Below are 14597 nucleotides of genomic sequence, written 5' to 3'. Positions count from 1 at the left end.
CATGGCAACCCACTTCAGTATTCTTGCCTGGAGATTCCTATGGACAGAGGAACCTGGCAGGCTACAGTCCATGGGATTGCAAAGAGTTGGACACAACTGAAGCGACCTGGAACTCAGCACTTGCCTCTGTAGTTCTTTAATCTAGTCAAGGAATCAGGCCTTGAAATACTAACTGAAATGATAGCTATTTTATGTATTTCTTTTTTAGCATGCATTCGTAGAGTCCTACTATGCAGGTGGCACATTTTTAGGTGCTAGACAAGCAGGTCTTTAGTTATTAGCACCATCATCTTACATTAATGGGATTATATTTCCCCTTTAGTTCATTCTTCCAGATCTTGTTATTTTAATGAGTTTATTCTCTGGATAATTAATGCATTGAATGTAATCATTCAGCATAGAAATTCTAAGATATTATGAAAGACCATATTAAATATTTAAAAAGAATCAATATGTACTATGACTAGAACATTTTATGATTCTTTCATCAGATAAAGTTATGATGAAATGAAATGAATTTATTTTGACCTGACTTTCTATTAGTAACATGGTAGTGTTTGAAAGTGAATTAATTGTGAGAGGAGCAGGGCTAGAGGCAAGGAGACCAGTTTGGAAGTGTTCTAGCAGTTCAAGTAACAAATAATGGTGACCCAGACCAAGGTGTTAGCGGGGTAGAGAGAAATGAATGTGTTTGAGGTACAGAATTCAATGTTGAATATGGGACTTAGGGAATGACTGGGCATGATGCTGAAGAAGAGTGAGAATGAAGAATTGTCCCCAAGTTGTTTAAGTGACTGGTGTATGGAAGTACTGTTTACTGATAGGAAGCAAAGGAGAGGCAATGACTTGAGGAGAAATTGACAAAAATGTTTAAAGAACTTTTTTGAAAAATAGACATGAGGATAATCATAAATGCTTTGATAAGGATGAATATGCAGAGAGACATATCCTTCCAGGTAGTTTAATCAAGGGCTTCCTTGGTGTCTCAGATGGTAAAGAATCTGCCTACAATGCGGGAGACCTGGGTTCAATCCCTGGGTCAGGAAGATCCCCTGGAGAAGGGAATGGCTATGCACTCCAGTATTCTTGCCAGGAGAATTCCATGGACAGAGGAGCATGGTGGGCTATAGTCCATGGGGTTGCAAAGAGCCAGACAGTAGGATTGTGGTGCTAGAATAGACTGATATATAGAATAATTAGAAAATCCACAAACAGATTCAATTATATAAGCGTATATGTGGTTCAAATATGTGGTTGAGCATGTAAACAGGGATACATGCACAATAATGCTCCCTTAAAAGAAAAACATTAAAATTTCAGTATGGTAAGATTGACTGAGTTATGATCATGTGTATACTGGGACTTAAATTCATTATGTAGTCATATACTTGTCCTTGAAACTTGTTCAGAATACATTATTAAAGGAAAATATCAAATCAGAAAACATTACATACATTTGTGTATATATATAATATCTTTATGTAAATTTTACAGAAAATCTCTTGGACCTTTATCCTACTTGGGGTGGGAAAACACAATGCCCTCCTTTCTTTTCTTAATAACAAAACATCTGGGAAATGTTTAAAAGTCTGTTGTCAGGAGAATGTGTAAATGAATGTGTGGTAATACTCACTTATATAGATACATTTTCACAACAATGCAGGGAATTATAAACACAAAGTTCAGAACAAGATTTAACCCCAGTTGCCGAGGGAAGGGGTGGGAATAGAAAGGGGAACACAGGATGGGAGGGGCAGGTCTCAGTGGTCATGTTCTGTCTTTTAAACATGGACACATGTGAATTTATTCTATCATTTTATAATGTCATATATCCTCTTTCAAGAGATACTTATCAGGTATTCTGTTGAATACCCTGCTTCTTTTTGGCAATATGAAATATTTGGTTACAAAAGTCCAGCTTTGCTAAAACTATCTCCTTCCCTTGGGGCTCTCACTCTCCATAAGGAGGCCATGTGTGTACTACAGACTTCTATGCCAATGAGAAATAATGACACTCCCTTAGGAAGATGAAGAGGGTATACTTCATTATTGTTTAAAATAGTTTGTCTTTCCTTTACACACACCCACATGTCCACACGCATGGAAGCCATCTGGGAGAATATACACCAAAATGTTACTATTAGTTATTTGAGCCTGCTGGTTTTCATGTGATATTTTTTCCATTTCTTTATATTTTTAATATTTCTTTAATAAATGTATATTTAACTTACTAACTCATCCTGTGTGGTTAAATTTCAAAGTTGTTTTCAAGACTTTTAAAATCCTCATAATTCTTTATAAAGTCCAGCCTAACCAAATCCATGAAAAATAGATTGTTTGGATTAATTTAATTTTGAGATGAACTAGGGTTTAAGCTGGGGCTTTCCTGGTGGTTCAATGGTAAAAATCCATCTGTCAATGTAGAAGATGCAGGTTCAATCCCTAGTCAGGAAGATCCCTTGGAGAAGGAAATGGCAACCCATTCCAGTATTCTTGCCTGGAAAATCCCATGGACAGAGAAGCCTGGTGGGCTACAGTCCAAGGGGTCGCAAAAGAGCTGAATATAATTTGGTGACTAAACAACAAGCTTTAAGCTAGAGACTTTCTTCATAGACTCATTACAATCTCCTTGAATCTCACTTTTTTCACTTTTGATATTCAAAGCAGTAAACAATAATAAGGAAGACAGAGAAGTAAAGTAATTTACATCTTTAAAAAGCATTATCCTTTTCCTTTTCCTAACTGGTACTTAGACTTGTTTAAAATGATGTTCGAGACTGTTCAGCTGATCAATTAGTATTTACTGAAGACCCATTATGTGGCAGGAGTTATATTAGATTCTGGGGATAGAATGTGAATGAGAAAAATTCTAGCTCTCGTGGAGCTTACAGTCACCTGGTGTAGTCATTGTACAGTGTCTTTTATACATAATTTTATCAGTAACTAAGCATTTCCACTTATGAGGAGTTCATTGTGTTGCTTTCTAGTGCTATCTTTTAGCTAATTATTTTATCAGTGCACATCTATTTTAGAAGATAAGCAATATTATTAATTCACAGAAAATTGTTTTTTTGTGTTGATCTAAATTTGCCCTCCTTGACTGATAAACATTTTTCTTTATTCTGCCTCAAAGAACTTTAGAATAAATCTACCACAGTCTCTTATACCCTTTCCCACTCTGTGGGAAGCTTGTGAGGGATAGCCTTTCAAATATATTGAGATAACTATTATGCTGCTATACGACTTCTCTGGGATAGAACACTGCAGTTCCTTTCATCATTTCTTCTGTGACATGGTTTTTAAATCATATACCATCCTGATTGCTTTCCTCTGGATGCTTTCAACTTTGCCACCCTTTGTTGTTAGAAATAAATTACTCCCAATTTCCTGCTTTCAATAGAGTAGAGTGAACATAATTGACTCTTTGATGTGCGAGGGTCTGGTATGGTCTGAAAGCAATTACTCTGACCTTGAATACTTACTCTACTATACTGTAAGTGTCATTAAAGAAAAAAAATAGGAGCTTGTACTAAATCTTTACCAATCCTTGGATATATATTGGAAGCTTTTTTGAAAATGAGTTTATTTTTTCATTTGTTTCTTTTTTTTGATAATGAAGTATGGTTTATAAAGGTAATATATATCAAAAGTAAATCTGATTAATTGTTAAATTTATCATGCAGATAATCTGTTTTCCTTTTCTGGTAAACTACAAACTTTCTGAGCGCAAGGATTACGTCTTACTCATTTTTTAAACATTTCCAGAGATTAGCATAATTCTAAATGTATATGATAGATGCTCAATAAATATTTGCTGACCATTAATGCCTTGTATCGGAGAAGGCAATGGCACCCCACTCCAGTACTTTTGCCTGGAAAATCCCATGGACAGAGGAGCCTGGTGGGCTGCAGTCCATGGGGTCTCTAGAGTTGGACACGACTGAGTGACTTCACTTTCACTTTTCACTTTCATACATTGGAGAAGGAAATGGCAACCCACTGCAGTGTTCTTGCCTGGAGAATCCCAGGGATGGGGGAGCCTGGTGGGCTACAGTCCATGGGATCTCAAAGGTGGAGAACGACTGAGTGACAAACACACACATACACACTCTCTCTCTCACACAAATACACAATGCCTTGTACAATATTTAAAGATATTATAAGATGAAATGAATTCCAATTTTTAGAATATATTGAAGAATCAGCAATATAGAATAAGACCTTCAGTCAGTTTAGTTCAGTTGCTTAGTCGTGTCCAACTCTTTGTGACCCCATGAATCGCAGCATGCCAGGCCTCCCTGTCCATCACCAACTCCCAGAGTTCACTCAGATTCACGTCCATCGAGTCAGTGATGCCATCCAGCCATCTCATCCTCTGTCGTCTCCTTCTCCTCCTGCCCCCAATCCTTCCCAGCATCAGAGTCTTTTCCAATGAGTCAACTCTTCGCATGAGGTGGCCAAAGTACTGGAGTTTCAGCATTAGCATCAGTCCTTCCAAAGAACACCCAAGGCTGATCTCTTTTAGGATGGACTGGTTGGATCTCCTTGCAGTCCAAGGGACTCTCAAGAGTCTTCGCCAACACCACAGTTCAAAAGCATCAATTCTTCGGTGCTCAGCCTTCTTCACAGTCCAACTCTCACATCCTAACCCGAAAAGAGTAACCTTAGTATATTAACAGTATTCACAAAGGAAGTGTGTTGGGTGGGAACACATTCACTTCTAAATGACTGAAAACCAGTTAGCAATGACTCGAACAAGAAGAAACTTTAATAATTGCTTAAGAAGCCTGAAGAAACTGGTCCTGAAACTATCTGAGCAACTCAATGATATTATCAAGGTCCCAGGCTTTTAAGAAATCCTGCTGTTGTCATTCTTGACCAGTTGTCTTTTTGAGGTAAGAGGCTTACTGCCTTATGGTTACAACTTGCCTATCCTTGCCCCAAACATCAAACCTTCACCCAGAGAGAGGAAACTGAGGATGGCCAAAACTCTGCAAAAGCCTCTTTGCATATCTTTTTTCTCTGGGGAAAGAATATTTTGAAAGAAGCCTCCCAGCAAATTTCCCTTTGTATCTAACAGGTGAAAAACTGAGGCATATGGCTATCTCTAGGAAGCAGGCAAAGGAGAAGAGTCTTGGGAATGACTGTTGATTAAACAACTGTTTATACCACAAGTAGAAAATACACATATTTTATAAAAAAAAGAGATCATGACTTGAAATCAAGAACTTTAGTGATAACTTCAGGGGAACCAAATTACAAGGACCTTTCTAAAAAGATCACTGGTATTATTGGGGTTACAAAATTGCATAACTTATTCAAACAGATGAATCATAACCTCTCAATCACTTTTAGAAGAACTGACGAACCTTATTATCTTTTCTAGTTTTTATAAATTAAACAGGCTGTGTCTTTATCACAAAGCTATTTTTATTTTTTCTCCTTCCTTTCAGGAGTCCTATCCAAAGAAGAGGAATTACACTATGGAAATTGTACCATCTGCCTCTCTGGATACATTTCCTTCAGAAAATGAGAATTTTCTATGTGATCTCATGGACACAGCAGTTACAAAGAAGCCTTGCTCCTTAGAAATTGCAAGGGCCCCTTCTCCAAGAACTGGTAATGTTTCTTACTAACATGGACCAATTCAGTTTACATGCTTGTACATTTGAAGATGTATCATTAGTATTTTGATGTCCCACAATATTTTTAAAAATGAAAGGGCCCCGATATAGTCATAAGGATTTTTTTTTTTTTTTTTTTGCATCTTGACGTGAATCCAGGTAAGTTGGAGCAGTTTTTACGTGAATGCTCTTAATTTCTTGGCAAGAGCTCTCATGGAGCTGGTACTGCCATGGTGAAGACACTCTGAAACCTTTTAATAGTGAAAAACATTCTAGGTCAGATACAAAGCTTTGGGTCCTTCAGAGTCTCATAGCAAATTTGGTAGCAAGAATCTTTAAGTATAGTTTCTTGCATCCTGTCTGCTTCCAGGTTATCAAGTATACTCAGCTACTTTGTGTATTTTATTTCTTTTATGGTATTTTCAGATCCATTACTTTATTTATTAGCATTATAAACTGGTGAACAAGATGAACAAATATGCCCATTTTACTGATGAGGAAATTGAAGCTAAGTGTCTTATTTAATATCAATACTCTGAGGGGCCTTTGCTTGAACATGAGTTTTTGTTTGTCATCACGCTTGCTTTCTATTCTTTTGCCTCTGCCTCTGAGTGAAGAATGCAAAGTAGTTACATGAAAGCTAATGGGAGAGGAGAGCTTCAAGTGGGTGGTCAGAATATTCAAGGTTGCAAAGAAATTGTAGAATTTCTTAGGAGAGGCTTTGTTTATTTGTTTGTTTGACAACCCAGTTTCTGCCTGTCTTTGAAAAGTAAGTTTAAGAAATGATGTGATAAAACTAGATTTTTAAAAGCTAACTGTGAGATACTCAGAAATGCAGAAGAAGGAAAAGGGAGTGGAGAATACAGATTACCCTTTGAAGAGGATTAGGAAAAAAGCTAAAATGCTAACATGAGAAGAAAGTGGTATGAGGGAGAAATGGCTAGTTTATTTTAGGATAAGTAAGACTTGGTCAAGTTTAGAAGTTGGGGGAGTTTGCTGATGGAGAACAAGAGACTGAAGACAAAGAGTAAAAAGAAAAAACTGATGGATATAAATTAAGACTGAGGTAGTCTAAGAAAGCACAACCATTGCGTCTCTTAGAGAGAAGAAAAAATAAAGCATTATGAATACAGAGAAAGCCTGATATATGTATGTCCAGATGGGTTCAATTTCTGAGTAATGAAAGGGTTATTGACTGAAAAGAAGAGTTAAATGTTGAGAAGGGTTAAAGTAAAATTCAGAAATACTATTTTAAATGACTGGCTATGGAATTTTATAGAAGTGAACAAGTAGGTTTTTGAGAAGTACCGAGGCCATGCATGCATGTGTGCATGCCCAGTCATGTCTGATTCTTTGCAACCTTGTGAACTGTAATCCACCAGGCTCCTCTGTCCATGGAGTTTCCCAAGCAAGAATACCGGAGTGGGTTACCATTTCCTTCTCCAGGGGATCTTTCTGACCCAGGGATCGAACCTGCATCTCTTACATCTGCTGAATTGGCAGGCAGATTCTTTACCACTGAGCCACCTGGGAAGCCCAGGGTGTTGTATGAATCATAAGCATGTGGAAGGAAGATTTTTGCATGAGGTCAGAGCATAATCATGAAAACAGTTAAGGTTTATTGAGCATTTACTGGTACTAGATACTATTATAAGTGCTTTATATACATTATTTCCTGTAATTCTTACAATGCTACAAGATAATAATACCATGATTCCCATCTTATAGAAGAGGAACATGAGGCAGGGAAATATTAGGTAACCTCCCAAGGTTATATGTTAACAATGGATGGTTCTGGGACTTGAACTTGGGTTGTCCCCTTATACTCTTAAACGCTATGTTAATTACACTACTGCATTATATTAAGAGCTAAAATGGAATAGAAAGTGTGAACCAAGTAGTGAAATCCTCAAGAAATGTGGAGTTATGCCTGGAAATCCACATATGGTAACCATAAAGTCAGGAAAAGTATGTTATAATAGGGTAGCATAATCTTCAGATGAGCAGATTAGATGAAGGTAGAATAGTGGGTGATTCAGAAGCAGTCATGGAGAGTGAAGACAATGCTGAGAGATGATAAGAATGAAACTCGAAAAGAATGAAAAATCATCTGTTGGAGAGGTCATAGGGGAAAATAGTGGGGAAATCAGGAGTAAAGTTCAGTTAATGTAGAAATATATATATATATATACACACACACACATATGAATTTCATATATATATATATGAAAATTTAAAAGAGCTTTAATTAGGGAATAGAGGTAGAGTGTTAAGTTAGGGGTGGTGGAAGCAGGAATGAAAGCATTATTTATTCATTAAATAATAGAAAACTAGTCAACTTCCTTCACTTGCCAGGCACTTTGCTGCATGCTGAGGAGGAGACAGGGATGAAAAAGAAATGGACCCAGGTTTTAAAACTAATTAGGCTCAGAACAATTTTCCTGCTGAAAAAGAAAAAGAAAAAAATAAAAAACAGCATGCTGGATAAAAATACAGAAAAGGAAGACTTAAAAGCATCAAAAAGGCAACATTAAAATTATGTAAAGTAAATGACATTTAAATAAGGAACATCTTTTTATCAGTATACTCCTGCTAAGTCGCTTCAGTCATGTCCGACTCTGTGCGACCCCATACACAGCAACCCACCAGGCTCCCCCATCCCTGGTATTCTCCAGGCAAGAACACTGGAGTGGGTTGCCATTTCCTTCTCCAATGCATGAAAGTGAAAAGTGAAAGTGAAGTCGCTCAGTCGTGTCCGACTCTTCGAGACCCCATGGACTGCAGCCTACCAGGCTCCTCGGTCCATGGGATTTTCCAGGCAAGAGTACTTGAGTGGGTTGCCATTGCTTTCTCTGACATACTAGTAAGAGATAATCGGGCCAATACATTGGTGAAGGTGGGAAGCCAGTGGAGCATTAAAGTCACTTTTGTCCTGAGAGAATTTGCTGAACCTGCTGTTAAACTTCGGTCCTCAAGTCCTCTATAGGTTTGTATACAGAAAGCAAATCTCTGTGTATGCTCAGCATGTGAACTCTAATAGGAAATCCTTCCTCCATAGACCTAGAGCTACAAGGCTACACTCTCACAGTAATCAGAAATAATTCTGTCTCATAACATTCATTCTAAAGAGACTGCAAGATCTGCTAAGATGATTTGTTATGAGCAGAACAAGGAGAAAAATTCCTGAGGTGTTATAATCATGAGCTGGTCCTTACACAGATTTTCACCCAAAACACATCATCCATATAGTCTGCAAAATATCAATCCATGAATTTAATTTATGGTAATACCCCCAGTCATCAAACAGAAGCAAAAGTAAACCATCTAGAGAGGAATGTAAATTATCTCTCTCAGTTCATTTGTGTACATTATCTCTCTCAGTTGTTGTCTGATTCTTTGTGACCCCATGGACGGCCAGGCTTCCCTGTCCATCACCAACTCTTGGAGCTTACTCAAACTCATGCCCATTGAGTTGGTGATGCCATCCAACCATCTCATCCTCTACTGTCCCCTTCTCCTCCTGCCTTCAATCTTTCCCAGCATCAGGGGTCTTTTCAAATGAGTCGGTTCTTCACATCAGGTGGCCAAAGTATTGGAATTTCAGCTTCAGCATCAGTCCTTCCAATGAGTATTCAGGACTGATTTCCTTTAGGTTTGACTGATTTGATCTTCTTGCAGTCCAAGGGACTCTCAAGAGTCTTCTCCAATACCACAGTTCAAACGCATCAATTCTGTGGTGCTCAGCTTTCTTTATGGTCCAACTCTCACATCCATACATGACTACTGGACTGCTGAATTATCTCTGTAGGCCCTAAGTAACTCCTATAAATACTTTTCTGATTAACATGATCAGTTTGCAATCATTATGCCTAGAAGAAAAAGACCCCCAATCAGATATCAACAGAAATAAGGAAGAACAAATACACACCTGAAAAGACTTCAGATATTGGAATTATTAGATACAAACTATGAAATAACCATGTTATTATAGATAAGACATAAGGTTGAAAGTGTTTTGAGGAATAGAAACCATTAAAAAATGACCTAGCATATTTGAGAGGGAAAAACAAAACTTTTATAAATTAAAAAATACACAAAGAAAAACAACCCCAAATTTAAACCTCAGTGAATGAGTGGAACAGCGGATTAAACTCAGTTGAGGAGAGATTTAGTGAGCTGGAAATTAAGTCAGAAGGATTTTTCAGAATTTTGAATAGAGGTACAAAATGATAAGAAAATATACATGTGAAAGAGAAGCTAAGACACTTAGAAGATACACCAAGAAATTCTGACTTGTCTGACCAAAGGGGAGGAGAGAGAATGGGGCAAAAGCAGTATATTCAAAGAGCCAGTTTTCCAAAAAGGCACAGACTTGCCCTATATTTACAAGGAAGCAGACAAGTGAGTAGTTAATTTCAACAGAGTATTATAAGTGCTAAGATAATACTACACTGAAAGTGCTTTGGAAGCTGAAAAGAGGAACACAACACCACCTGGGTGCTTGAGGAAGATTCATAAAGGAAATGGTGTCCGTGTCAGTTATCTATTGCTATGCAATAAGCCACCCAAAGCCTACTGAGCTAGTGGAATATCAGTCATTTATTTTGCTCAAAATCTGCAAGTTTTGCAGAGTTCATTTGACAGGACAGCTTGTCTGTGCCAGATGATATGAGCTGGGGTGGCACAACAGGGAGAAAGAGGACTCACTTTCAAAATAGGTCACTTACATGGCTGGCAAGTTGGCAATGGCTGAGAACTGGGCTAATGCTATGGGCTGTTGGTCTTGTTTATTCTTCATGGACTGCTTGGGTTTTCCTTTGACAAACTGACTGGATTCTGAGAGTGGGCATTCCAAAAGAACCACGTGGAAGTTGTATCATTTTTATTACTTAGCCTTAGAAGTTCCCATTATCACTTATACTATAGTCCCAAGTCCTGTCACTTCATGGCAAATAGATGGGGAAACAATGAACACAGTGAGAGATTTTATCTTTTTGAGCTCCAAAATCACTTCAGATGGTGACTGCAGCCATGAAATTAAAAGATGCTTGCTCCTTGGAAGAAAAGCTATGACCAACCTAGAAAGCATATTTAAAAGCAGAGACATTACTTTGCCAACAAAAGTCCATCTAGTCAAAGCTATGGTTTTTCTAGTACTCACGTATGGATGTGAGAGCTGGACTATAAAGAAAGCTGAGCACCGACAAATTGATGCTTTTGAACGGTGGTGTTGGAGAAGACTCTTGAGAGTCCCTTAGACTGCAAGGAGATCAAACCAGTCAAACCTAAAGGAAATCAGTCCTAAATACTCATTAGAAGGACTGATGCTGAAGCTGAAACACAATACTTTGGCCACCTGATGTGAAGAACTGACTCATTTGAAAAGATCCCTGATGCTGGGAAAGATTGAAGGTGGGAGGAGAAGGGGTCAACAGATGGTTGGATGGCATCACTGACTCGATGGACATGAGTTTGAGTAAGCTCCGGTAGTTGTTGATGGACCTGGAAGCCTGACGTGTTGCAGTTCACGGGGTGGCAAAGAGTCAGACCCGACTGAGTGACTGAACTGAACTGATAGTCCCAAGTCTACCAGATTCAAGGGGAGAGAATATGAATCCTACTTCTTGATGGAAGGAGTGTCAAAGTCACTCTGTAATAAGAAAATATAGGATGGAAGATACTTTTCCTGTCCTTTTTAGAAAATAAGATCTGCCACAGTCTTCCCTCTAGTCACTATGATTTGTATCCTTTTCCTGGAAACATCAGCCCTTTACTGCATGAACTACTGGTCTGGTCTAGGTTTAGGTATGTATGGGTCTTCCTGGTGCAGTTCTTACAGTATAGGTCCTTAACAACCTTTTCTCTTGGCAGTGATGACCTAGGAACTAAACAGACAAATTACCAGTCTCCTCTCCTACACACCCAACATTTAAGACGGGGAAAGGTGTAGGAAAACCACAACTGACACTCCCATTCAAACACAGGGAAAATAGGCCACACAGACATCTCTAGTTTGTGGCAATTCTGAAGGTAATCAAGCACAGTTCCTTGATTAAGCCTAGTGCAATGAAGTAGTGATTGTTTTCTGTGTCTCTTGGTTCTACCTTCTGAGTCATTCTTCCTTTTCCATAAAAAGTAACCCATGTTTAAATTCAGGTATCTTTCTCACTTGCTTACTGTCTATAAAAAATTAGGGGCCAAATTTTGTTTTATATTATCTTTTTCCTTCTAGTTCAAATTGAAATACTTTCCTTTAAAACTTTTTGGACTTTGTGTGTTTCAATTTGTACTCCATTAAATTAGGCAAAAGCTTATAGTCCAGAGAAGATTTTCTCTGCCTTGTGCTCCTTATGAGAGTTTTATGAAACAATGTCCTTGAGGTTCTTAGAAACCCTATTATTGAGCAGGGAGGATGTATGAGGCTTTCTTTTTTTTAATATAAATTTATTTATTTTAATTGGAGGTTAATTACTTTACAATATTGTATTGGTTTTGCCATACATCAACATGCTTTCTTTAAATCCTTAGAGGGTCATTGTTGGCCTGAAGTTTCTATGCAGCGCTACAGCATATTACTATGGTATAGTTCTTACATGGTATACTGTGTAAGAAGCTGCGTTACTTCTTATAACCTTCCCCTTTATGGAAAAGTGTTACTGAAATCACATCATAAGAAGATATTCTTACAGATACTTTTGGAAAATATAAACTTCAACAATGCCTGAGTTGTTTGTTGTTTCTTAAGTGGGATACGTGGAGAAGGCAATGGCACCCCACTCTAGTATTCTTGCCTGGAAAATTCCATGGACAGAGGAGCCTGGTAGGCCGTAGTCCATGGGGTCGCTAGGAGTCGGACACGACTGAGCGACTTCATTTTCACTTTTCACTTTCATGCATTGGAGAAGGAAATGGCAACCCACTCCAGTGTTCTTGCCTGGAGAATCCCAGGGACGGGGGAGCCTCGTGGGCCGCCCTCTATGGGGTCTCACAGAGTCGGACACGACTGAAGCGACTTAGCAGCAGCAGCAGCAGCAAGTGGGATACGAGTTCATTTGCTTAGGTATATAATTTTCCCCAATTGCATTCAATCATCAGTATGAAAGAAAACAGTTTGCTCAACTGACCCATTAATTTATAAAGATTGATGGTCCTTGCACTTTGGGCTGTAATTGTGAATTCTAGGGATAAGAGAGTCCAGAGTTTAAATTGGAAGTTGTTTTTTTTATATATATATAATGGATGAATATTACAGCTAGAGCAATTTCTGTTCTAGTTCTAGGTGGAACCTTAACAAGTGAACCCCACAAAACTTCCCTGCATAAACACCATAGCAGGTAGAAGGGAGTGCCAACATAACTGTAATCTGGCTGGATGAGGAGACAGTTCAAGTCTTTTTCGTCTGTTGATTCCATTAAGATGTACCTTAGGTTTTGCCTGGATCTAATTGCTTCCAAGTCTCTCATTCTGCTGTACCTAGCTTCTCCTTTTCTTCTCAGGATGAACTGAGTTCACGAACTTGGGGGAAGTTACTGGACTCTCTTGGTGTTACTGATGTTTTCCCTTTGTTACGAAGTCCTTTATTAACTGAAGGTAACACTTGTAGAAGAGGAGACCTTTCTTGAAGCACATGAGTCTTTTAGAGGCCTTCATATTAAACTGTACCCTTCAGTGCCTTACTCAGTAAACCTTCATTGAGTGCCTCTGGTGTTCTAGGTCTTGTGCTGCATGTTGCAGAAGTAGAGTGAAAGGTACAAGTTCTGATAGGTAGGAACTTAGAGGGTATTAAAATTAAGAGTAATAAGTTCAATGATAGAAGTGAGCATGAGGTGCTCCAGGAGAGTAGAACAGGAGGGAGTGAGTGAAGGCTTCCTGGAGGATCTGGTGCCTTATTTGAGCCTCAAAGAAGGAAGAGTTAGATGAATACATGGGAAATATATGGCTGTTTAGGTCAGGGGATAGTGTGTGCCAAGATCCAGATGTGTGGAAGAACACACTGCATTCACACTATGCCTAATTTAGCCTGGTTAGAACATAGAATGAGACTAGAGGAAAATGCATAAAAAACAAGAAGTGACATGCTGAAGTTTGAATTTCACTTGGCAGCAGAGTCAAACCACTGACAGACTTTAAGGAGGGACAAGGCATGATGAGTCTTTGTGTTTTAGAATGATCTCTCTGGAAGCAATATGGGGAGATTGCTTGTGCAGATATATGACTAGAAGCAGGAGGACTAATTAGGAGGTCAACACGCAGTCTCAGCATAAAATAATTATGGCCAGGACAAAGGCAATGTTAATGAAGAGGGGGCAGGAGGAAGAAAGCTGAGGGGTCTGTAGGAGTGAAGCTCATACCTTATCCCCTTGGGATTCTGCCATTTGGAAAAGAGTAGGCAAGGGAACTGAGGAGTTATATCTTAGGGAATGTATTCTACAGTTTTTGGTTAACTGTGCTGGATAACTTGGCTCAGTTTCACAGACAAAATTAGGATTTCTGTACGCACAGGAAATGCATTCTGAAGCTTTTCCTGGAGAGAAAGAAAGAGAAAGGACTAGAGAGAGAAGAGAGAGAGTGGAAGGATGACCAGGTCTTTAGAGGGACTGTTATTAGTTGATTTGTGCACCTTTTTCTCCCCCCTCCCAAGGGTATATTGGAACCCTTAGTACTCCTAGTATTCAGAATGTGACCTTATTTGGAGAAGCCGAGACAGAGTCTTTATACAGATAATCAGGTTAAAATGAAGTCTTTAGGTGGGCACTAATCCAACATGACTCATTAAAAAAGGGGGGACATAGAGATATGGAAAGAAGAAAGATAATGTGAAGAGACACAGGGAGAAGATGGTCATCTAGAAGCCAAGGAAAGAGGCCTGGAACAGAACTCTTCAGCAGGAACCAGTCCTGCCAATACCTTGATTTTGGACTTCCAGCCTCTAGAATTGTGAGAAAACATATTTCTGTTGTTTTTAATACTTTG

The 14597-nt window shown here is 38.6% G+C and overlaps 1 protein-coding gene across 4 annotated transcripts in view; it reads left to right on the top strand.

Annotated features, from left to right (window-relative positions):
- The window catches only part of ANKS1B (ankyrin repeat and sterile alpha motif domain containing 1B), a 1160119-nt gene that overhangs the window by 386182 nt on the left and 759340 nt on the right, over positions 1 to 14597 (top strand). For all 4 annotated transcript variants that reach the window (XM_061417010.1, XM_061417008.1, XM_061417009.1 and 1 more), the window contains exon 10: positions 5454 to 5619. In XM_061417010.1, coding sequence (XP_061272994.1) covers positions 5454 to 5619 — 166 coding nt within the window. The remainder of the gene's footprint in view (positions 1 to 5453; positions 5620 to 14597) is intronic.

The sequence above is a fragment of the Bos javanicus genome, chromosome 5, assembly GCF_032452875.1.
Source record: "Bos javanicus breed banteng chromosome 5, ARS-OSU_banteng_1.0, whole genome shotgun sequence".
Lineage (NCBI taxonomy): Eukaryota > Metazoa > Chordata > Mammalia > Artiodactyla > Bovidae > Bos > Bos javanicus.
Note: the sequence above shows the minus strand (reverse complement) of the source record. Positions and strands in the feature narration are given on the sequence as shown.